The sequence below is a fragment of the Diachasma alloeum genome, unplaced genomic scaffold (genome assembly GCF_001412515.2).
Source record: "Diachasma alloeum isolate Michigan unplaced genomic scaffold, Dall2.0 Dall_scaffold_00210, whole genome shotgun sequence".
Classification (NCBI taxonomy): Eukaryota; Metazoa; Arthropoda; class Insecta; order Hymenoptera; family Braconidae; genus Diachasma; species Diachasma alloeum.
Window position 1 is genome coordinate 2205382 of NW_021680375.1, and position 26122 is coordinate 2231503.

Here is a 26122-nt window from a genome sequence, read left to right on the forward strand (position 1 = left end):
ACCCAAATTTTCTACGTTTTTTTAAATTTTCTTGATGAGAAGAAAAAAATGAAAAAAACTTGTAAAATGTGACCCGAGGAAATTCTAAAAAAAATATCTGAAGAGAATAACTTATATAGAAAAATCTAGCGAATTCGCTAGACAATTTTATTGGATTTCTATTTAACTTTCTATTAGTTTTTGGTCGATTCTGTTGAAATGTTCAATAGACAATATTCTGTAGAAAAAGCCAAAGAAAATCGATTTTTCTATACAACATATTCTGTTGAGATATTTTCTATAAAATTTCCTCGGCACGAATTTTTCAAGTTTTTTTGTTTAATTTCCTTGATGAGAAGAAAAGAAAAGTAGAATGAAAAAAATTGAAAATTTGAGCCAACGAAATTCTATAGAAACCATCTAAAGAGGATAAGTTTTATAGAAAAATCGGATTCTATTGACCATTTCAATAGGATCGGCCAAAAACTAATAGAAAGTTCAATAGAAACCCGATAAAGTTTCTAACGAACTCGCTAGATTTTTCTATTAAATTTCTTCGTGCGTGAAAAAAAATCCTTTAGGATTTTCGAGTGAATTCACTCATTTTTTAGATACTTTCGCACATTAGAAAATTGTTATAATTGATTATGAAAATTGTTCTGGGTAGGTCAGAAATTAGTGATGCAGGTTAGTTTGAGAGCTATGGAATCTTTGGACTTATCTACTTTCACCACTTAATTCCAGAATTCGTAAATTCTCGTACAGTTTTTATCGATGTTTTCAATTGATGTGATAAATTGGGAAGATAATTTAGGAAGCATTCTTGGTCATTCTTGATTCATTGATTTTTCGTTTCTGTATTGAAGAATTACTAGTTATGAAATTATTTCCGAAAGGAAGGATTTGAGAATAAAATATCAGGGCATACTTTAACGCCGACACAGCATTTTCTTGGTAAAATGCTCTATTTGATTTCCTCTCTGTCGGACCTATTTCCTGATCTTTATTAAAAATACTCTTTGAAAATGTTCAGTTTTTTTTCTACCTTCTTCGATTGGGCAATCATAATTTTTAGGGCCACCGACGTAATGTAAAATTCAGTGGAAATTGTGATATATTTTAGACTATAAAGATGGAAAAACAATCCAGATAGCGTTCGAAAGATAATCCATCTGGGCCTTCACAGAAGGAATTGAGTAGTTTCATCGCGAATAAATAAAAAAAAAATCTTTGAAAAATATCGAAAATGGTAGCACTCAAAGGGCTTTTACGAGTTGAAAAAGTCGAAAAATGTCAATTGTCGATAAGAAATTGAAAAAAAAAATAATTCGATGGCTATTCTCATCACAGAAAGCTCAACTAATCATAAAGTTTACAGTTGTGTTCATAAATTCATCAAGAATGACTTTCCCAAATTCACATGATTATGAAACGTTAAATAAATGATTTCGATATTAGCACAAGAATTTACGAGATTAATTACAGATTAAAGAAGTGTTATCGTAACAATGAAATCTCCAGTTAATTCTGATGATAGTGAGTTAGACACAAAGCAGATAGTGGCAGGAAGCCGCAAAGTGAGTTAATTGTTAGATACAAATTCAGAAATCAATGAGAAATAATTGTATCTCCCTTATTTTCTATTTCAATTTTAATTTTTTCAAACCTTTCTTCTGTCGTCGATAGCGATGGAGACGATGTAGATGACGATAATCCGAGGGCTCATCCCCAGAGTCACTCCCAGCTGATCCACTGCTCGATGTTGCTGACGAGCTTTCTGAACTCGCCAACATTACATCGAGAAGATTTGCTCTTGCCTGCAAATGAATATTCAAATAAGTGGGAAATTGCTCTCGTCTTCGTATAGTGTAGTTATTTTTGCTAATAAATGCACATCATTTTTGTTTCTGAATGGAAGTTTTGTAATCGTTCAAATTTAAGTTTTGAATTTTTTGTGAATTATGTGGGGTTTTTGTGCTCGCTAGCGAATGAAAAAATCGTATAGAAATTTTCTATACAGATTGCCTATAGAATTTCTACAGGATTTTCGTATATGATATTCGGATATTTCTATAGGGATATTTTTTATACAAATTATTTCTATACGATTTATATAGATTTGATCCTATAGGACCCACTGCCACATGTATAGAAACATTTCATATGGAGTTGCGACATTTCTCGACTTTTTTCTCTGGAGCATTTAGACATCTTTCCTATGAAAACAAAAATTTATGTAAAAATTTATTCGTCTAGAAAATGTTCGTGTAGAAATATCTGAGTATCATATACGGAAATCCTTTAGAATTTCTATGCGCAATCCGCTCGCCAATCTCCATTGCCCTCCGTGATCCTTATTCTGACCCTTGGGACCCTTCATCTGACCCTCGTGACCCCTATTCTGACCCTCATAACCCTTAATTTGGAAATCTTAATTTTCAGTACCAAATTTTTATCACCAGAAGTCGATTTGGATTTTTATACTATAGAGAGATATCGACCCAATATGATCCAAAAAGTCGGAAAATGCAATTTTTAGACTTCCGCCATACGTGTGTGTGTGTGTGTGTGTGTGTGTGTGTGTGTGTGTATGTGTGTACGGATGTAACAAAGTTTTTCTTCAATTGTTTGCTAGTGGATAGGATCGAATCCTTTTTTTCAAATGTAGGTACTGTTGAGCCCTATCGATCGCCATTAATTAAAATTTAATTCATCGATTAGTTTTTTTAATTTTCGCATTTTTTCGAAAATCGGTTGTTCCACGATAACTAAAAGAAATATTCTAAATTGATTGAATGATGGCTTACAAAATTTGTTTGGATGTCCTTTTGATCGAGTTCGAAGATGAAGACGATAGTAATTAGTAGTAATACCACTAGTGCTTCAAAATTATCGGATATTTTCCGATAGCTTCGTTGCCTAGGAACGATTGTGTCAAATTTTGCAGGTTTAAAATCCTGAGTGCGAAGCACGAGGGATTTTTCTGTCAAATTTGATACACTCGTTCCTAGACAGGGAAGCTTGAGGAAAATATCCGATTAATTTTGAAGCACGAGTGGTATTTGACGGATTATTTTTCCACTCGGATTTCGGTCAAGCAAAGTGCAGTAAACAGCATTCAGATATATTTACACAGCCATACATTTACAACCCACTTTTTTGTTTATCTGTCACACAGAATATTAAACGTGAAATGCGTTGAAAGATGAGAAACATTTGAAAAGCTACTAGTGAATTTCCGTCGGAAATCTTTTAGAAATTTCCGAAATAAAACTGTTTGACATTCTCAAATATTGCCCTCTGATTGGCTGAAATTCGAGTGAGAAAAATAATCATCGTTATTTTAATTTATTTGAAAATTTACAAAAATTTTGTATTTTTTGAAAATCAAAATTCTGGGGATATCTTTGAATATCATGCTTCAAATAAATTCAATCATAGCTTAAAATGTTTGTTTTAATGGCATTACGTCGAAGTTAAAGGATGATTACGATAGCTATATTGGTTGATTAGATTTTTATGGTGATTGTTGAAAATTTCGAATTTTTCATAAATTTCGCTGAAAGTGAGATTTCTGACAATTCCTTCAAATGTGATGTTTCAAATTCATTCAAGTATGTGTGAATAAAATTTTTCTATTATCATTTTATCGAAGGGCTGAGGAGAGAAATGGAACCGTCAAAAAGACAATCGTTTGTATAGAAGAAAGGGATAATAGGAATAATGATGATAACATTCCACCAAGTTGAAAATTTGACAAAATTAGTTAAAAAGAAATCTTATTCATTTCAATAAGATGAAATTAACAATGAATTATACAGGGTGACGTCAGCACCTTGTTTACACATTTTAGCCAAATATAGAATAGAAAAGCGGGAATTCAATGGTACAAAAATGACCAAATTCCGATAATAGACTTTTAAATGGTGAACATTAGAATTTTTCAATACTTCAGCCAATTACATTGCGATTGACTACCGCTATAATTGGAAACGATGACGCAGTTACCAATGGGACTTCATATGATAGTTAATATCGCTCTTCATATCGATAAAATTATCGGTTCATGGCTGCAATGAATATTGCTCACCGTCGCACATAATGGTGCTCCAACTATCGCGCACAATGTCGCTAAAATCATCGCGGTAAATATTGCCATAATTGTCGTACTATCGCCCTTTTCAATCATGACAGCATGGCGGGAGTCTACCATGATGTTATTGGCTAAACCATTGAAAAATTCTAACGCTCACTATTCAAAAATTTATTATCGTAATTTCATAATTCTTATGCCATTGAATTACTGATTATCCATTCTATATTTCCTCACAATTTGTAAACGAGGTGTTGAATTCTCCCTGTATATGATAGAATGAAATGATGTGCAAAATACCCATTTGGAAGCATATTGCTAATTTATTAGCAAAAATAACTATACTATATGTAATACAACTTCCCACTTGTTATCGTAGGTCGTAGGACAACCGATTTTTGAATAAATAAAAAAAATTACTGAATGTATTAAATTTTAATTAATGTCGATGGACAGGGCCCAACAATTCCACCGATTCATTAGCGAACAATTGAAGAAAACCTTTGTCACACACATACGTACGAACCCGGTCTAAAAATTATAATTTCAGACTTTTTGGATCATAATAAATGGGTCGATAACACAAAAAATCCGAAAATTAAATTTGGACGATTACAATACTTCCATTCCAAAGCAAAAATGAAATTGTTGAAGAATAAAATTCCTGTAGTCCTTAGAAAGGATTAAAAAATTGCCTCCTATAATTTTGTATAAATTAAATGATATTGTTCCTCGAAATATTGGAAAATTACCTTTGGATCAGTGAAATCGATGTCACGTTCAACATGCACCCATCCAGTGGGACAGCAACACGCAAGATCCAATTTATCGATGGAAACATTTTGTTCCTGTGACTGATTTTGATTTTCCTCGCCTTTTCTTATCATTCTGTTGAGTTCATTGATCACATCTTTTGATGTCGCTCTTTCGTGGAAGCTGATGGATCTGTCCTGACCTTCGATGAGCAGGGGAGCTCTTGCCGGACTTACCTAGAGTATGAAAAACATGAAATTTCAAGAGAATGTCAAGAGAAGAACGTGAATTTTTTTGTGAAAAATTTCTCTAATTACAAGAAAAATCCCTTGAGATTTAGCTGAAATGGATAGAATGGTCCTATTGACGCCATTTGAATCGAATAAGTGGGTTTATTTTAATGGTTCATAATTGAGTTGTTACAGAAACTAAAATTAGAGTTTTCTTTAGGTTTTTATTCACATCAATTCAATGGTTTTTAAAATATAGACAAATGTATTTTCGATCCAAATAAGGGCTTCCCTTAGTTCGAAATGAAATCATTGTGAAAATGCTTTATGTACGTTTACATGTAATAATTTTTCATTTGAGGCCCAAGTGGATTATCTTTCGAACGTTATTTCGATTGCTTTTCCATCTTCATAATGTAAAATATATCACAATTTCCATTGGATTTTACATCACGCGGGAGTCCCTAAAAATTATCATTGTACAATCAAAAAAAAAGTAGAAAAAACTGAACATTTTCAAAGAGCGCCTTTAATAAAGATTAAGAAATAAGTCCGATAGAGAGGAAATGGTGAATAGATAATTTATTATGGTAACTAACGATCTGACAGCCATTGATTACTGTGACAAATGACGACTTAACAACCATTAGATACATTGAATTATTAATTTGAAATTTCTTCCCTATTGAGTTTATTTCCCAATATTTTTCAAAAACGCTCTTTGATAATGTTCAGCTTTTTTTCAACGTTTTTTTGATTGTACAAACACAATTTTTAGAGACTCCAGGGCTATGTAAAACTGAATAGCAATTGGAGATCATTTCAGATTATCAAAATTAAAAAAACAATCAAGGTCACGTTTGAAAGATAACCCACGGGTCTTAAGTTTGGATAACAGCTCAATTATGAACCATTCAAATAAACCCATCTATTTAATTCAAATCGCGTCGATGAAAACATTCCGTCAATTTCAGCTAAATCGAGTTAAAAATCCCCAGCATATCCACTTTTTTGGTTTGCTGATTTCTCGTTGATCTGCTCATATAAAACAAGTAGGAAATTGCTCCTGTATTGCGTATAGTATAGTTATTTTTGCTAATAAATTAGCAATATGCTTCCGAATGGTCATTTTGCTTATTTTTTCCATTGTGTGTTATTCATAGCCTATTTCATTTTCTTGAATTGAATTAATTTCTTTCCAACTAATTTTTCTATATTTTCCACTTGATGAAATTCTAAAAATTTCTGAAAATTTCGATGAAATATTATCAGGAATATTTCATTTATACATAATTCAATGCATTAGAAATATGACATTTAAAGGAACCATCAGAAAGCTAACTTTCAGGGGAGTTCATAATAAAAACGAAATTTGCAAAAATTATCCTAAGAATCAAATTAACTGAGACAGTTATTGTAACCACCTTTTAACTTCGTTATAGTCGCATTGAAACAAATATATTAAGCTATGATTGAATTTATTTAAAGCGCAAGATTCAGAGGTATCTGCGGAATTCTGATTTTCGAAAAATACGAAATTTTGGAAAAATTTTACAGAAATCCAAATAACGATTATTACTGTCGTTTTCATCTTCGAACTCGATCAAAAGGACATTCCAACGAATTTTTTAAGCCCTCATTCGATGAATTTAGAACTTTTTTTTGTTATTGTGTTACAACTGAATTTGAAAAAATTCTAAAATTGAAAAAATGAATCAATGAATTAGATTTTAATTAATGGCGATGGATAGGGCTTAGCAATGCCTTCATTTAAGAAAAAAAAAGACTCAATTCTATTGATTCATTAGCGAGAAATTGACGAAAAACGTTGTCACATACATACATACATAAATACACATACGGACGGACGGTCTAAACAATGCATTTTTGGACTTTTTGGATCATAATGGGTCGATATAATACAAAAAATCCAAAACTTAAATTTGAACGCTTACAATGCTCCCATTCGGAAGTAAAAATGCAATTATCCACTTGTTTTGCTTCCGAATGGAAGCTTTGTAATCGTCGAAATTTAAGTTTCCGATTTTTTGTGTCAGGGTAACTAAATATGGTCTAAAAAGTTAGAATATGCGATTTTTAGATGATGTCTGTATGTATGTATGTGTGTATGTATGTATGTATGTATATATGTGTGTGGTCTTTTTTGTATTTTTTATTTTTTTTAAATTCCTCCATAAAGGATCGATGGATTTTCATGAATTTTCTCATGAATATAGACTCCCATAAGCTCTATCCATTGACACCAATTGGAATTAAATTTTTCGTAGAAATTCGGAAATATGAGTATTTTTTCAAAAATCGATTTTTCAACGATCACTCAAAAAATCGTCATTGAAGTAAAATTATCCAGGGCTTAAAAAATTAATATGGATAGCCTCTTGATCGTATCAGAATGTGATGAGAATCGCATCATTCGTTATTAAGTTGCAGCATATTGTTTGTGAATTTTGTTTTTCATATTTTTCGTGATAAACTAAGAAAAAAACATCTGCAATGTCAAAAATACGGCTCAAAAAGTTTGTTTCGACACTTCCTTGATAAAGTGAGAAGATAATGGTGATACCATTATTATTTATCAAGTTGCACGATAGCGTTTTACCTTTTATATCAAGAAGGTAAAACGTGACGTTTAGCGTGTCACAAATTTTGGCCCCACCCCCGCCCCCACCTCCACCATGTTTATTAAGCCAAATTATTTACATTGTACATAGTTGGGGGGATTGATTGCTACTAAAAAAACATGAAAAACGTACTGACTTATAATAAAAATGGGGCGGAGAGTGCATACGGGCTATGCCCGTTTCGTATCTTATATTTATTTATGTTTACTTTGAAGTGTGGGGTAAATGGTGTTGGATCTGGATGAATGCGCCAGTGGCTTTTACTCGGAGTTGTGGAAATCAGGAACTGGCTATTAAACCTGATTTTTAATTATCGTCACACGCTAACCACACAGCCACTGCCGCCGGTGAAAATTCAACAGATAATTATTTTAATAGATTTTCATAAATACGATGGATCTGATAATTGAGAGAAAAAAAACAGTATTCTTAAAACGAAAATTCCATTCGGAGGCTAATTGCTAATTTATTAGCAACAACAACTATGTGCATTCCAATGAAATGCAATTATCCACTTGTTTTTCTTGTATTTCTATTTTTTCGTGGTACTTACGACTGTACTGGGGGTGGAGGACGTTGCCCCCTCCTCATCCTCTTCAGGAACAGCCCCCAACTCGCCTAACCCAGTGCACGGTACGATTCTATCGTCAGGTAGCGACGAAATTCCTTGAATGCGTTCGAATTGCTCTCCTGATTGTCCAGAAGGCACCGGAGGCACCTCTGGAAGTCTCTCAGTTGCTTCAGCCGATGGTTTCGGATCTCCCGACCCCTCGTGGTCTATCAATACTCCGTTATCCCCTTTGTACTCATAATCAGCAACTAAAATATTTATTTTCATCAATTCTAATTTTTCTAGTGCGATAAAATTGAAAATAACGGAGTTCTACTGTGCTAACTGAAGCTGAGGAGTTGCATCAATTTATGAGATAAGCTGATGAAGTTTATGAAGTACACAAAATAAACAATATAAAATTATGAATTTTTCAAATAGATTTCTCATTTGTTCCGAGGTGAATGTAGGTTTAAGAGGAATGATAATTTTGTCTGATTACGCACTATTTGTTTCAGTAGCGAAGCGGCAAAACGGTTTAAGTCGACTTAGCCCTTAGCTGAGTTTTCGAGAAATATCTCCGAATTCAAGGGAGATAACGAAATTTTCCTCACGACCTTTTCTACAGAGCAAATTAAGGGCTATAAAAAAAGTTATAACAGAAATTTTGCTATCTCCTTTAGATTTCGAGATATTCATTGAAGACTGGCTAATAGTTAAAATCGACTTAAACCGTTTTATCGATTCTCGACTGATTTTCTAACTAGAATTTTAGAATTCGAAAGACTACCATTCTAACGATTATAATTAAGAAGCCAGGGAAATTTCCTCTGAGATATATCCCTAGATTAATCATTAAAAAAAAAGTTCTCGAGCAAAACACATTTTTCCTCACATTTCAAGAGTAAAAAAAAGTTCTCAAACAAGTTTTCTTGATTCAAAAACATCGCAAGGTGGAAACTAGTAGGAAATGAAAAATCTTGTGTTGAACATTTGAAGAGCGTCGTGAGATGAAAAATTTTTGTGGCAAAAATAAATTTAGTTACGGTAATGGTTAAACCAGTTGTGTACGAAGACATAACTAATAGCATTAAATTGAACGCAAACAACAGAAAAAACGGTTGTTATTTGTGTTCAATTTAAGAATATCCAACTACTTTGGCTATTTTTTCTCATCAAAGCTTTCATTTAAGCTCCCTTTGTTTTCAAGTATCCGACCATTTTACAATGATTTAGTATTATGATTATAATAAAAAATCAATGATAATAATGATCATAATAATGATTTATCATTATGATTTTATTTTATGATTTATTATTTAAATTTTGCTGGTTTAAATTTAAGTCTCGACATTAAACCGTTAGAAAACATTTTAAAGGTGTCTAAAAAAATGGGAAAGTTTATTTTTGGAGGAAGATTGATGAAATAATTAAAAAATTGCATTTTTTGAAAACTGTGAACATTTTCTATAAATAATTTATAAAAAATCAATTTCCCACCATAAAATAATTTATAAACAACGGATGTTTAAAAACTAATAATTCTGTACAAAATGTAATTTTAATAACACTGAATATTCATGATTTTTTTCAAATTTTTCTCGCGCAATTTACTTGAGAAATTCAATGATTTATGTCCAAACGAAAAAATTTCAATTTCGGTAATAATCAACTCGCGATTCTTTCGGCTCAAAGAACACTTCTTTGAGAACCATTTTTTTTTGTTTTGTCAATGTGAAAGAGATTTATGTAGAACGAAGTTAATAATTAAGAATAATTCAGAATGACTTCACTTTATGAGAGCTGATTTCATTCTGAACAAGTAACAACAGGTATCCAAATATTTAATTGTTGTTTTTTCATAGTGATTGTGAATGTTTTGAAATTGATGTATGTGCCGATGAAAAACTTTAACAGAAAAACCTAACGAATTCGTTAGAAAATTCTATTAGATTTCTATTGAACTTTCTATTAATATTTGGCCGATTCTATTGAAATGTTAGAATAGAAAAAGTCAATAGAATTCAATTTTTCTATATAATTTATTCTATTGAGATATTTTCTACAGAATTTCCTTGGCTTAAATTTTCCAAGTTTTTTGTTTGAATTTGTTGATGAGAGCAATGATGAGAACAATAGGATGAAAAAAAAATTGGACAATTTGAGCCGAAGAAATTCTATAGAGAATATCTGAATAAGTTGTGTAGAAAAAGCGAATTCTATTGAGTTTTTCTATTGAATATTTTCTATTGCACATTTCAATACAATCGGCTAAAAACTAATAGAAAGTTCAATAGAAATCCAATAGAATTTTCCAACGAATTCGCTAGGTTTTTCTATTAAATTTTTTCATGTGTGTGATCAAACGAAAAAATATCAGTCTTGGCACCAGTTGTTTCTTTTTTCAGTGTAGAACAGATCTATATAGATCGAATTTAGTAATTAAGAATATAAAACGACTTCAGAATATATATTCCACCCGAAATTTCCCTGGCTACATACCACCAAGCTCTCCCCCAGCTCCAAAATCCCCAAAAAATCCTGAACTAATAAGAAAAACCATTCATTTACCTTCGATATCATTTTGATCTTTGCAATGTGAATTGTTTGGCAATTCAGTGAGGTACATTTGTTGTTCAGCAATGAATGAAAGTACACTCTGAAGTGTCTGTTCACGATCAGGTGGTTTTCCACCCTTGGAAGACGTGCTAGCGAGGCTTTTAGTGCTTTCAAATTTGACTAGTCGATAAAAATCCCTGGTAAAATCCGTACCAATTGAGGGTGAGTCTTGATCATCACTATAACCAGATAGAGCTGCTGATGAGCGTTTGCTCGAGCACTCGAGAATGCCATCCTCACTGCTCCAAGATGCCCCAGGACTTGATGCATAGGGCCAGGGGCCAGACGATCTCGTGTCCATGAGTAGTGCCACGAGTTCGCCACCGGTTCTGTCAGCTAGATAACTCGCACCGTTCCAAAGACACTCGTTGGCGTCCTCCTCCAGTTCAATGGGATTGTGTTCCTTTATCGCTGGGAGTGTTGGAGCCAGTGGACGAGTTTCTTCCTTCCAGGTGGGCTCAGCGCGGAGGTCTTCGCTGGAGAGGGAAAATGACCAGTCCTCAAGCTCTGCACGATCGTACTCCAACTCCAGGAGGTCTCTATGTTGTTGGGCACTTCTGGAGTCGTCCAATCTGCACAGATAAAATATTTTTTTATTGGATGAGTTATGGAGCTCTTTGGATTGCGCTAATTCGACAATTTGATTTCACTCTCAATTATCAACGCAGAGAGAAAAAATTTGTAGTTTCCAGAAACGAGTTAGTGATTCAAAGTATTTATCAATGAAAAAATCATATGGAGAATTAGAATATTTGCTATCGGATTTTTCAGAGAGGATTCCCTTAAAATTGTACTACATTTCAGTTAAAATGATTGCGAATTTGACGTTTTTTTCTGATTTCTCGAAAAAAATTTCCTCAAAATTAGTGAAGATTACACTAATTTCCAGAATTTTTTGTTCGCTACATTTTCGTGCGATAAAATATTGAGATTCAATGATTTTTACTGGGAAAGAAACTCATGGTTCTATCATGTATTGTGCCGAAAATAAGAAACTGGTTAGTTAATTTCAGAAGAAAAATCTCGAAAATTCAGTATCAAAAATCTATTTATTTCAAGTGAGAAAATAGGGTTCTTGAAGAACTACGAATCTGTGACTAAATTAATGTTCAACGTTAATTTATTCAAGGCTGACAGACTTTTGATAACAAAGGACTTGTAAATTACATTAAAATAGAATTATAAAAGAGGAATTCAGAAGAGGTATTCAGAGGTATTTTCACAAATAGTTGAAATATGAGTAGAATAATTTTTGAAGAGGAAGAATCGTCAATTCAATAACGAGAATGCTCTACATTTGCGAACCAATGTTCTGAATTCAAGAATTAATTTTTCCTTAAAATAAGTAAAAACGTACCTCAATTTTTGTGCAATTATATTACATTTTCTATTGTCAATTATACTAGATTTAAGGTAAAATTAGTGAAAGTTTGAAATTTTTTGCAAAATTTTCAATAAAATCATAGAATGAGTGAAAATTTATTCAGAGAGTTTTAATGACAATGAATACTGAAAACTTTTGGCTTCCGAATGAAGCATTGTAATCGTTCAAATTTATGTTTAGAATTTTTTGTATTATATGGACCCATATGTGTGTGGTAAAGTTTTTCTTCATTTGTTCGCTAATGAATGGATGGAATTGAATCCTTTTTTTCTCAAATGTAGGTATCGTTGAGCCCTATCGATCGTCATTAATTAAAATTTAATTCATCGATTAGTTCTTTTAATTTTTGAATCAGTTGTCCCACGATAACTAAAAAAAATGTTCTGAATTGATTGAATAATGGTTTAAAAAATTTGTTTGGATGTCCCCTTGACCGAGTTCAAAGATAAAGGCGATAGCAATAATCGTTATTTTGATTTATTCAAGACTTTTCAAAAATTTTGTATTCTTTGAAAATCAGAATCCCGAGGATATCTTTGAATACAATGCTACAAAAGAATTCAATCCTAGCTTAAAATGTTTATTTTAATGCCATTAAGTCGAAGTTAAAACATGATAATGATAGCTATATTGCTTGATTTGATTTTTATGATGATTGTTGAAAATTTTGAATTTTCCATGAATTTCCTTGAAAGTGAGCTTTCTGACGGTTTCTTCAAATGTGAAATGTCAAATTCATTCAAGTTTGTGTGTATAAAATTTTTCTATCAACATTTTATGGAGGGGCTGAGGGGAGGGATAGAACTGTAAAAAAGACAATCGGTTGTATAGAAGAACGGAATAATAAGAATAATGATGCTGATAACATTTAATTAAGTTGAAAATCTGACAAAATTAGGTAAAAGGAACTCTCATTCAATTTAATAAAATGAAGTGAACAATAAATTATACATGATAGAAGGAAATGATGTGCAAAATACAAGAGTTATTTCCCATTTGTTTTCTCTATGGGCCTCAAAAAATGGAAAAATTCAGTGAATAGATCAGTCTTGAAAAGAATTCTTAATAATTATCGATTTCCAACATTTCAACTTTACCTCAACCACTGCTGAACATACTCAGCGTCCCATCCCTCCTCCTCCACCAATAGCAGACTGGAGGAGCCAGCAGGGCTGGGAATATTATAAGGAGAATGAGTTAAATTGGCTGTCGCGGCAGCCAACTTGAGATACAAGTGGCTATCAGAGAAACTCCTCATCACATGCTGATAGGGTAGAAGATCCTTTGACGGTGGATAACTGTGTCTTGGATTGATTCCAACAGTGAGATTCAAAGGTAGAAACAGGACATCGGGATCAGCGGTGTCGAGGGCGACGAGACGAGCATCGGGGGATACGTCGGCTTCAGTTTCGTCTGTTGCTTCTTTGAGGTCCTCCAAACCACGTGCTGGCTCTTGACGTGCACCCTCACCCTGCACGTCTGACGACATTGTCGAGTACCCTTCGTCCCTATTTCCACTCTCTGGACTCTCACTCCCCTCCTCCTCCGATGCTTTTTGACCTAGAGTTAACGGAAATAAAATGGAAATTTTCGTAAAAATTGACAAGAACTTTCTTTCTCCTTAAATCTTTCAAATTAGTCACCACATTCAAGTTAGTCTCATACACGGAGAGAAATGTTCAGTAAAAATTACGGAACTCACAGTTCACTCACCGATTACGGAATCGACTCAGAAAATTTAAGTGACGGTATCGTAATTTTTCACAGGAGATTCAGATAAAAATTACGGAACGCTCCAGAATAATTTCGCTCCGGAATTACGGAAAAGATACGTAATTTTTATTGAATATTTCTCTCCGTGTTGATGAGGCAATTGCAAGATTTTTTTGACGAAAAAATCAAGAAATTTTGTGTTGCAAAAATCTGTCAAAACTTTTTCCAATTCTATGTCAAGAGACTGAAATCACTGATTCTTGCTGGCATGTAATGGGGTTATATAACATTTTTTAAAATGAAAATTCAGATTTTAATTGATTTTTGTATCTGAACAACTCAAATTCCATACTTAAACACATTCTGAAAATCGAAGAAAGATCACACATATTCGAGATAATTGAAGGACTGCATTATCACATTTTGACTGCGAGGAATATATTTAGAGTTATAAATAGAGAATTTATTTCGCTCAAAGATTCAGTGATTGCCTTTTGTTCTGACGGGCAATGGACTTATTGGGAAAGACTACATTCATGTGATTTTTCTTAATTTATTTCGATATTACGAGAGCAGGATTTTAATTAATTTTCTTCAATAGAAAATTGCATTTTCTTAAATTCTTCTTATAGCCATTATTATCTCTCTATATTATAAAAATCCAAATCGACTTCGGGTGATAAAAATTTGGTACTCGAAATTAAGACTCCAAAATAAGGGTCACATGGGTCAAAATGAGGATCATAAGGGTTATGAAGGTCAGCATAATGGTCATGAGGGTCAGATCAAGGCTCAGATTACAGGTCATATGAGTCAGATTAAGGGTCATAAGGTTCACTAGATTAAGAGTCACAAGGGTCAGATTAAGGGTCTAAAAAAGGGTCATGAGGGTAAGAATAAGGGTCATGAGAATCAGAATAAAGGTCACGAGGGTGAGATTAAGGGTCATAAGGGTCACCAGATTAAGAGTCACAAGGGTCAGATTAAGGGTCTAAATAAGGATCATGAGGATCAAATTGAGAGTCACAGTAAGGGTCATAAGGGTGGGAATAAGGGTCACGAGGGTGAGCATAAGGGTCATAAGGGTGAGAATAAGGGTCACGAGTGTCAACATAAGGGTCATGAGGATCAGAATAAGGGTCACGAGGGTCAGATTAAGGGTCAGATTATAGTTCATATAGGTCAGATTAAGGGTCATAAGGGTCAGATTAAGGGTCGCAAGGGTTGGATTAAGGGTCTAAATAAGGGTCACGAGGGTCAAACTTACGGGTCATGAGGGTAAAAAATCACGGGTTAGAAAGTAAAGGTCACCAGGATCGAAATAAGGGTCACAAGACACGCGTCGTCCGTGAAGCGCTGCCTTACGGCCGGAATGACAAAAAATAATCAATTATCATACTAATATCAAAATTCAATCTTACCCAGAGGTCGATTTCGCCGGCACTTGGTAGTGGCCATCACAGGAATTTTAAGATTAAGCGACCGAGGCCTGGAAAGTGGCACCCAGGAGGCGTCGAGCCCGAGCGCAGCCACAAGAGCCGCCGGTCCAGCCTCGATAATACTTTGAATAAGCTCAGTGGGACTCCCCGGACTCGCTGCACTCGTGGCTTGAGCCAAAAGGCCAGACAATGCGCGGTTCTGTGCCTCCAACTCTCTAATCCGCCTCTGGAGAGTTCCAATTTCCTCTCTCAAACCCTGAAACAATTAAATGAAAACTTTATTCCACAATGCACGATTCAACGAATGCAAAACACTTGTTTAACTTTTCTGCCGACTATTCCATTTATTTTTAAATGATCTAGGCCCGGTTGCACCGAGCCCAGTCAAAAAATTCTTCAGTTTAGTATCAAAATAAGTAATCGACGATATTTTACGAAAAAACATGGTGTATTAATGTATTACTATTATTTGTTAATAATACCATTCAGTATGAACTATTTAGTCGATATTCTCGACCGAATGGCTAGTGATGCCGCGAGAGACTTTACGAGACAACACTTTGGAGAGATGATCTCGGTCTCAATGAACATGGAAATTTTTAGTCTCGTCCTTCTCTCAAAATACGCAGTATCGACTCCTCTCGTGAGGACTCCGAGTCAATTTATCTCATCTCGGTCTCAAGTTTTTCGTATTTTTAATATAAAATCTCGGTTTTTGTCTTGCTTCGTCTCGTCTCGATTTTCTACACATAAAAAACGCGAAAAACTTAAAACCGAGGTGAGATAAATTGACTCGGAGTCGTCACGACAGAAGTCGATACTGCGTATTTCGAGACTGAGACAAGACCAAAAATTTCCACGTTCACTGAGACCGCGACAATCCCTCCAAAGTATTGTCTCGTGATGTCTCGTAAAGTCTCTCGCGGCATGACTACGAATGGCTGAAATGAAATACTCTAAGACTTCCAAAAATTGTCTAACTGTGAAATAAATTTACTCCAGACATAAAAGAGTCAATTTTTCTTCATAAAACGTCGAACATTCGATAAAAAAATTGCGAAAGATTATTTTCTACATTAGTTACACAACAGAATGAGCATACAGATTCAGTTGAAAATTTTAGCTTAATATTTTTCGAAATTAGTTTAGTTTTTTTCTTTCTCAGTTTAAGATCTCTTCTTCTTGTCAATTTTCGAGTCATGAGTTTCTTGATACAAGTGAACACGTACTTATCAAAAAACTTTTTTTCTCAGTGCATGTACTATATCAGTGAAAGAATCATTATTTAATATATACATTCTTCTCATTATTTCAGTTGTTGTTCTGTTATTAAACATTGAATTGTATACGATGTTCGCTATCTCCGAAGCGTTTTTAATTATTCCATTTAAAGCAGTCGACTCCACCGGTTTTTCGGAGAACAAACATGGCTACCTTTGCAGAATGCTTCACCCGGCCTCCCTGACATTAGCATGTTAATGCGTTGAATTTGAGTGCAATGTGCGTTGAGACAACGTAAAAAGTGTGCTTAAGTATTAATTAATATTCTGGGAAGCACTCCAGCGTTCTCGCGTGAATTTTTGTGATGACAGTGCGTAAATATTTTTCATCTCATGTAAAGAAATTCATTCTTTATTATATAACTTGAACTTTTGTTGGGCTAATTGTTATTTTTAACCCTAGTTTGGTCACCATAGGAGGGAAACGCCACAGAAGGTCGATTTTTTTTTCTTACCATTGACCAGGGATGCGAAAAAATTACATGACACGTCACTGACCGGTCATATGACATGTCAGTGACGGTCATGTGACACGGCCAACTATGACAATTTATTGTCACATGACACAAACGTGACTGCTTTACCCCGTGACCGTCACATCCCATCTAAGTAGTGGCATCCGAGGTGGAGGCAACTAGTTCGAAATTCAAAAATTCCCCATGATTACCTCCATGGACGGACAATCACAAAGCGTCAACATGCGTATCAGTCACATTTCAGTTTAAAAAAGAAAAATCAGTGGCGAGTTTATTAACTAAGTGTGATTTTTCTCACTGGGAACAGTTGAAATCAATGAATAAAATAAATGATTTCGCACCAATTTTTCATCACAATTTTTGACATGATATTCATTTGAAAATTAGGGTAAACTGCCCAGTAGATGGACGCCTAAGAAAACCGCCCAGTAGATGACGTTTGTTTTTTAGCAATTGAAAAAAAACATTGACCGAAAAAAAATCGTCACTCAGGGGTTAAGAATCACAACAGTTAGTGAAAATTCAAAGCAACAATTCACATTTCAGTATTTTTTTACGTAATTTCCTATCCAAAAGTAGTTCGTCCATCTATAGGGCAGTATCCATCTACTGGGTGGCTTACCCTACACACAATTTTGAATCCGGATAGGGTAAACAGGTTAATTTCTGGACGAGGGTTAGTTTCTGAACGATTTCAACTTGCATTGAATAGCCCACAAGTAAAATGAAAATAGTATTAATTATTTCACCTCTCATTATTTTCTTATATTGATCAAAGATAAATAAAAAAAAATATGACCCAGTCGTTCAGAAATTGGGGGTTTCGGCTACATTATTCCACATTCAACATTCTCTCCCTGAAGGCCTTCAAGCGATGGGCGCGTTAAGCAAGTAAACCCTTGCACCGAAAAACCGGTGCTATTTGAAAATTTGTGACAAGATTTTGTAACAGAAAAATTTATGACGGTCACATTACATCTAACTAGTTGATTATCATATGTGAGTCGACAGTGTGACCCAAATTATGACATGAAAAAACGTGACGTCACATGACGGTCACATGACCGTCATATTTTTGTGACGTGACAGATTTCAAAACGTGACGTAATTTCGCATCCCTGCCATTGACTGGCTGAGCGGAAAAATCCTAACAAATTGGAATGCGTCAATTCAAGTGTCTAGAAAATTATAATATTTTTTAACATTATTTATATCCACAATTCCTGAAGAAAAAAAATTATTTCTAACAGACGGGCAATTTTTTCCCATGTTAAATGAAATTGCCCGTTGTACGACGTTGCCGAAGTCTCGCTAAACGCGCCCGGGCAGTATAGAGTGAATTCGGCAACGCTCGGGCCTAAATAACACGGAGGCGATTTCCTGCGGAGGTGACCAAAAGTCGCAAGTTCTCATATGGTGACCAACTAGGGTTAAAGGTTGGGTATTATCTTTCGAACGTAATCGTTATTAACTTCCTGACCCGAATGGGGGAAGTTATTGTAATGACCGAAAATCGAATGTAAAATTTCTACGTTTTGTCCACGTTTCTTGGCTGCTAGAATCATCCTGATACATTTTTGAAGACATGTCTGTACGTGTATGTGTATGTACGTTTGTGACCAAAGTTTTTTCCAACGATATCTGTTGAGTTAATGATTTACCAACCGCTTCCGATTATCAAAGAAAACTCCTTCCGTCTGCCATGTAGATGTAACAGATTAGGTAAGGTTGGTGAATGAAATTTTATTTTAAATTTTTACTATGTTGCAATATTTACTGTCTTGAAATATTTACTTTTCGTCATATCTGCACGGAAAGCTCGATTTTCCTCCCCAAATGGCGGGAGGAAAGTGGTTTATTCGAGGGGCTATTCACAGGTGTATTCGTGGTATCACTCGCTGATGTAATCAATTGTAATCACAGTGAAATCAATGTAACCATTGTAATCACATGATTACCATATTTGTAATCAAGCGGTAATCATTTGTAATCACTGTAATTATTTGTAATCAGTGTAATCTTTGGTAGTTGCTCCTAGTGAGACCGTGAATTTTGTTTTTGAATTTTCGAGCGCGTCATTTCTACCAACGGTAAGTCTCAGAGATCCCTGGATCAATATTTCTTGAAATCTCAGATGTTTATGGCTTAGAACTTTGCATAGCTAATGCGTTTTACACAGACCATTTGTTCGTAGGAAATTGATTCAACAGAGTTAAAATTTCTTCTTATTTTGGAGAACCAACGACTGAATTATCTCTGAATTATCTGCTGGTAAGTTTCACTCTCCGTCAATGGTAGATATTCAGTAAATTTATTTTTCTGTACTACTTCTGACGATTTCTCGCCTGGGAATTGGTATTACATACTTCCCAAACTCGAAAACTTGAAAATCACTACAGAAAAATATTGTTCCTGGGCTGTTACGATGGGGTTTTTTTACTCGTGTGGTTGGTCAGTCCTCGCCTACGGCTCGGAGGCCAACGCCACACGAGTAAAAAACCCCATCGCAACAGGCCGGAAAAATACTATTGCTGATAGCACTTATAAATGCCCAAATTTTTAGATGGAGTGATGGAGACTGCATTCCTTTGTTCTAATCCCCGCCCCTCCTTCCTCATTTCTTTGCAGGTTCTAATAATTAATTATTCCATCAATTCATATTCAATAAGAGGCCATTTTTTGTGATTTCAATGATTACAGATGTTGGTAATCACAGAATGTAATCGTCGAAATCATTTGTAATCATGTAATCACATTCTGTGCTCCTGGTAATCACGGTTATCACATACGCAATGGTAATCAGTGTAATCAGTCCCGTAATCCTGGGTAATCGATTACATTTTGTAATCGCGGTGTCACCCAATTCGCCTGTGAATAGCCCCTCGGGTTTTTTTCATTCTTCCGATTTTTGTTGTTTTTGACGATCCTCGGAATGACATAACCCGTGTTCCTCTCTGCATTAACGAAGAAAAATGAACTATACCGTGCAGTTATGACGAGAAATAGTATGTGCATCTGGGAAACAAAACAAGGCATGTAAACCTGCGTGTTTACCGCGTGTTTTTTGAATGTCTTACGTGTTTTATAATAATCCACACGCGGGTTGGAATGTCCTATTTTCATCTCTTGGTGCACAATCTACTAATTGACACTGCTGCTACATTTACCTCGTACCGAGAAGGGCCTTTTCCTTTACTCGTAAACGAAAAGTAAACGAGAAGTCTTTTCGTTGATTTGGAAATGAAAAAGGCACAGTACGGTCACATGGCCGTTATATGACGGGTCATGTGACACATTTGCATCTCTACATGTGAGTTCCCATGTGAGACGGGAATTTTTAGCTCGTGTGATTGGTAGTCCCTGGCTTCGCCTCGGGCCGCCCACTTAGCACTCGTGAAAATTCAGTCTCAATCATATCCAAATATACTATTACAATATTGTGTTTTGTTGATTATTGTAGATTAATAAATCTGGCCCTGAAGAGGACTGCTTTTCGCATTCGAAGTATTTACTGCTAGTTTCCGATTAATTGTGTTAGTTATTGTTGGATATGACCGCAGAATGGCCGACGGAAGGAGTTTTCTTTGATATCTCCTGAACAAATGAAGCGATGCTAAAAAAAAAAATTTTTTTTTAATCGATGCGTGTTAAGGTGTGTCCGAAGACAATCAGACCCAAAAGTTAGTCCCTATGGATTTCCAGAAATAATTCGAAATAGCGTAAGTTATCTCCTAAGTTATTGACTTTTCTATTCTCATATGTTGTTGATCGAGGCAACAATAACTGTTTGAATCAAATAACAAATGCTTTCACGAAATTTTTGATTGTTTATAGTTGAATATCGCAGAAACTATGTAGTACAAAATTTAACAAAAAAATCGCCGTATTCGGAATTTATAAATCTCTCACGGGTTAGTTTTTTAAAAACATCGTAAGAACCATTTTTTCTTAAGATGAAAAATTTCATTATTTATTATGTCCTAAACTGTGTAGTACAGGTAGTTAGAATTTTTTCAATAGCTGGGGGCTATTATAAACATTATCTACGAAAAATACAGAAACAATCTTAAGGAAACCGTGTTTTCTAGGGATATACCTTAAACGAATAAAAATGTCTTGAGCCCGAACGCTTTAAGCTTTTGGCGCTCTACTAAGCGATTGAATATACTTAAAATTAAATTAAGCGGAACAGGTAGGGGAGTTAAGCGTTTGAATGTCATTTTTATTCCATTAGCAGAATTATTTATGAAGCCTGTAGAATCAAGATTTTTATGAATTTAACTCTTCGATATCAGGAAAACAAATAAGTTCGAAAATTTATACGTCTTTTTTTTTATTAAGAAGTCAAGTTTTATTGACATTCCGGAATATTTTCGTTGCAATCAATTTTTAGAATAAAGAAGTTTCTTCTTTCATATCGCAAGTACTTCCGGAGATAAACAGATTATGAAACAAAGTTCTCAAGTGGAAATTCCTCTAGCTGTCTAACTAGTAACAAACCTCATTTGAAATTCAAATCATCAATGCAGTAGCGAAGTAGAAATAAGTGAATTTCGACATTTTTGTTGATTCTCCATGGAGATTATGCATTCGTCTCATAACTGAGTGATTTGAAGAGAAAACAAGGAAGTAAATCTGTTCGTTCTTGCACCCAGAAGAAAAGTTTTTATTTGAATCAAATGAATGGGTTCATTCCAATAGCTCTTAATTCCTTTTAAAGATTGAAAAGACGTATATGAAATGAAAAAGAAGAATATTAAGGAATGTGTTAACCCTAGATTGGTCACTATATGAGGGAAACCTCGCCGCGCCTCGTTTTTCTTTAATTACAATTCAGTAGCGAAGTGGTAAAAGGAGATAAGTCAATTTTGACTATTGACCAGTTTTCAATTAATATCTCGCAATCTAAGAGAGATAGCAAAATTTTTGTTATAACCTTTTTTGTGGAGCCGATTGAGTGCTACAACAAATGTAATTACGAAAAATTCGCTATCTCCCTTAAATTTGGAAATATTCCTCAAAAACTGAACTGAGAGATAAGTCGACTTATCTCCGTTTACCACTTTACTACTGAATTGAATAGCTAACTGAAAAAATTAAAAAAATTGACTTCGTAATTGAACTGTCTAAAGAATTATAGTAGTTTTTAGAACAACGTATTTTCCGAAATTCCTGAAGGAAATAAATAATTTCGAACAGATGAATTATTTTTTCCCATGTTAAACGAAATTGCGCATCACGCGACGTTGCCGGAAACTCGTTAAACGCGCTCGGGCAGTGTAGAGTAAATTCGGCAACGCTAGAGCCTAAATGACACGGCGGGGAATCCCCGCGGAGGTAACTAGGGTCGCAGAGTTGCGTGTGGTGACCAGACTAGGGTTAATAATGGTTGATAAAACCTAATTCGAATATCTCCTAATTAAATTTGTAATATTGATGTAATTTGTTTTCTCCCAACAAATAATAATTTCTATTGTATTTTATATGAAACCATGAATGGAATGAATTTATTAATATGTAATAATTTTTCAGTTCCATGAATGAGGGAATTATTTACTTCATGTAACTAGAACATGTGAAACAATATATGGGTTCATTCATTTTCAACGAAAATGTGATTGAAATGCAGGTATCGGTATCAATGATTAGATTGTGAATATTAAGGAAGTTGCACCATAAAGTAATTAAAGTTTCCTCATCTTTATTGAAATTTAAAAAATAATAAAGTAATTGATAATCTAAATTTTCAATTGACCATTGAGTAAATAATTCTAAATTTCTTAAAAGTTTTAAGTTGATAGACATTTTTTTCTGCTTGAATTGCTTCAAATAGTCATTTTTCGGCTGTTTTATTTTGCCCCACTAAAATTTATGATTGTGCCGAAGTCTGTTGAAATGACTAGAAAAATTTCAAATAAAGGGTTTCATTTTTAATTAGGGTTTATCCTTTCATAAATAAAAATTCAACGTAACACTTGAATTAATAAATTTCGTCAATAAACAATTCCTTTGAGAAAACAATCTTATAAAATATAAAGTATAAAAGGGAAATGATAAAATACGGGAAGAATTCCCCAGGAAGAATTTTATGTTAAGAATGTGCTCGCAAGGGAATTCCATCGGTAAATAAGACTGAAGCCCCTCAACTCGTCTGGAGAGAGACTCATCTTAATTTGAAAACTGCAGGAGCCGAGGAAGGAGGGAATGGGGGTAGATAAAAAGCATTGAGCAGTAAATGAACCTTTTGCGATAGCAGTGCACGAACCACCTGGTTGGCAACGTCGTCTAAACACCTCTCGTACTGTCTTCTCTGTGCATCAGCGTCACGCGCTAATGCAACGTGCTCAGTCTCCAGTGTCGCTAATCTAGCAACTAATGCTGCATGTACTTCACCAGCGCAAGCGGCCTCTAGTCCACGTAATTGTCCGCGCATCGATTCATTTTCCAATTGTAGCTTTGAGATTTGATTTTGATACTGATGTACTCGAGTCTATAAACAAAATACATGCACATTCAATTTTATTTAAAGGAAATTCCTCAATTTTATACGCAATGATTTTTCCAGATTTTCTGAGGTTTTTGAATGAAATTTTAATTTTTGCCATTTTTTTGCGTAATTTTTCAAATTTCATGAGAAAAAGTTGAAATTATGTTCTGAGGGGTTTTCACCGTTTTTCGTGATAAATAAGTCGAATACGATGCAATAAAATTGAGTTGAAGTTCTATGAATACAGCTGGATTGTAAAGATTATTACAAACTCCAAGGCATTTCGAGGGAACGCGATCAGATTCGGAATAGATTTTTCTTTGCATCCGCATAGAAGTTTTGTAATCGTTCAAAGTTAAGTTTTAGTTTTTTTGTGTTACTAGGAGGCTACGCCCCTGCTCGCTCCGCTCGCCAACCCCCATATGACCCCCATGATCCTTATTCTGACCCTTGTGACCCTTCATCTGACCCTCGTGACTCTCATACTGACCCTCATTATATCCCTCCTGACCCTTATTTGGACTCTTGATCTGACCTTCGTTATCCTTAATCTCACCCTGGTCATCCTTAATCTGACCCTTATTATAACTCTTGTGACCCTTATTTTGAACCTTAATCTGACCCTCGTGACCCTCATTTTGACCTTCGAGACCCTTTCCTGACCTTTCCGGTCCTTATTTTGACCCTCATAATCCTTATTTTGACCCTTGCGACCCTTACTCTGACTCTCATAACCATTATTTTGGTCCTTATGACCCTTGTGACCGTTAATTTTGAAGTTTTAATTTTGATCACCAAATTTTGATCACCAGAAGTCGATTTAGATTTTTATGGTATAGAGATATCGATCCAGTAGGTATCTCTAGTAAGTTCGAAAACGCAATTTTTAGACTTCGTCCGTACGTGTGTGTTTATGTGTGTAGTGTGTACGTATTTAACAAAGTTTTACTTCAGTTGTTCGTTTTTGAATGGATGGCATTGAAGCGTTTTTTTTAAATGTAGGTATTGCTGAACCCTATCGATCGACATTAATTAAAATTTAATTTATGGATTAGTTTTTTTCGAAAATCGGTTGTCTCACGATAACTGTAAAAAATGTTCCGCATTGATCGAATGATGACTTACAAAATTTGTTTGGATGTCCTTTTGAGCGAGTTCGAAGATGAAGGCAATAGCAATAATCGTTATTTTGATTTATTTGAAAATCTGCAAAAATGATATATTTTTTGAAAATCAGAATTCCGGGGATATCTTTGATATCATGTTTCAGATTAACTCAGTCATAGCTTAAAATGTTTGTTTTGATGCCATTAAGTTAGAGTTAAAAAATGATTACGATAGCTATATTGGTTGATTTCATTATTATAATAATTGGTGAAAATCTTGAATTTTTCATGAATTTATGGCACGCCGTGCAATAAGTCGCGAAGCGCAGCGTGCGTCAAACTCGACTTCTGCACGATGTGGCATAAAATAGTATAGACCACTCGGGCATAAACTTCGTTTTCAACAAATGTGAATACAGACCTCGCCTTCGGCTCGGCCTGTAAACTTCACATTCGTCGAAAACGAAATTTGTGCCCTTGTACTCAAATGTACTATTTCCCTGAAAGTGATCTTTCTGATGGTTTCTTCAAACGTGATGTTTCAAATTCATTCAAGTATGTTTAAATAAAATTTTTCTATTAACATTTTATCGATAGAACTGTAAAAAAGACAATTGGCAATTGGTTTTACAGAAGAAAGTGATAATAAGAATAACGATGATGATAACATTCAACTAAGTTGAAAATCTGATAAATTTAGTTAATACGAAATCTTATTCAATTTAATAAAATGAAATGAACAATGCATTACACATAATAGAAGGAAACTATGCGCAAAATAACCATTCGGGAGCATATTACTAATTTATTAGCTTGAATAACTATTACTATATGCAATACAATAGCAATTTCCCACTTGTTTTTCTCAATTTAATAACTGGTTTAGTTTTTTAATGAAAAAATGTCGAAATATGAATAATGGGCGATATTTTAGTTGGAAATGACTAAAATCTGATTTCCTTTTCATTAAAATAAAATTGGCAATTTGATTGGAATTAAATTACTAATGACAAAATTTATTCTGAGGATTTATTTCGTAAACCGGCCCTAAATCAAATTCTCATCAATGCTAATGCTTAATATTAAATCTATCTTCAACTTCTCATTCCAACTGAATGAATTTTTGATTAGTCCATCCCGTAATTTCGATTCCAAAATTTTAATATTTTGATCGATGAATACTTTCCAGTAGCCAAAATGAAGGATTGTTAATAACGCTCGTGTTATTAGTGGAACGGTGGGGTTTAACGTTAAATTAGGGTCGCCAGGAGGCTGCCAGAGACAGGAGTGCTAATAGAGGGTGCGTGTGCTTGATTTATAACGCAGTCTGGTCTATACTCTGCCACACATTCACCTCCTACCCCCCCCCCC

The 26122-nt window shown here is 34.5% G+C and overlaps 1 protein-coding gene across 6 annotated transcripts in view; it reads right to left on the reverse strand.

Moving 5' to 3' along the window:
- LOC107036696 overlaps positions 1-26122 on the reverse strand; it is a 233959-nt gene that overhangs the window by 1474 nt on the left and 206363 nt on the right. For 5 of the 6 annotated variants that reach the window (XM_015254819.1, XM_015254818.1, XM_015254823.1 and 2 more), the window contains 7 exons: positions 23400-23648; positions 15385-15658; positions 13348-13810; positions 10819-11438; positions 8251-8516; positions 4825-5061; positions 1646-1796 (listed from right to left, as the gene is read on the reverse strand). In XM_015254819.1, the coding sequence (XP_015110305.1) occupies positions 1646-1796; positions 4825-5061; positions 8251-8516; positions 10819-11438; positions 13348-13810; positions 15385-15658; positions 23400-23648 (2260 nt within the window). The remainder of the gene's footprint in view (positions 1-1645; positions 1797-4824; positions 5062-8250; positions 8517-10818; positions 11439-13347; positions 13811-15384; positions 15659-23399; positions 23649-26122) is intronic. The other variant, XM_015254821.1, reaches the window with a different exon arrangement.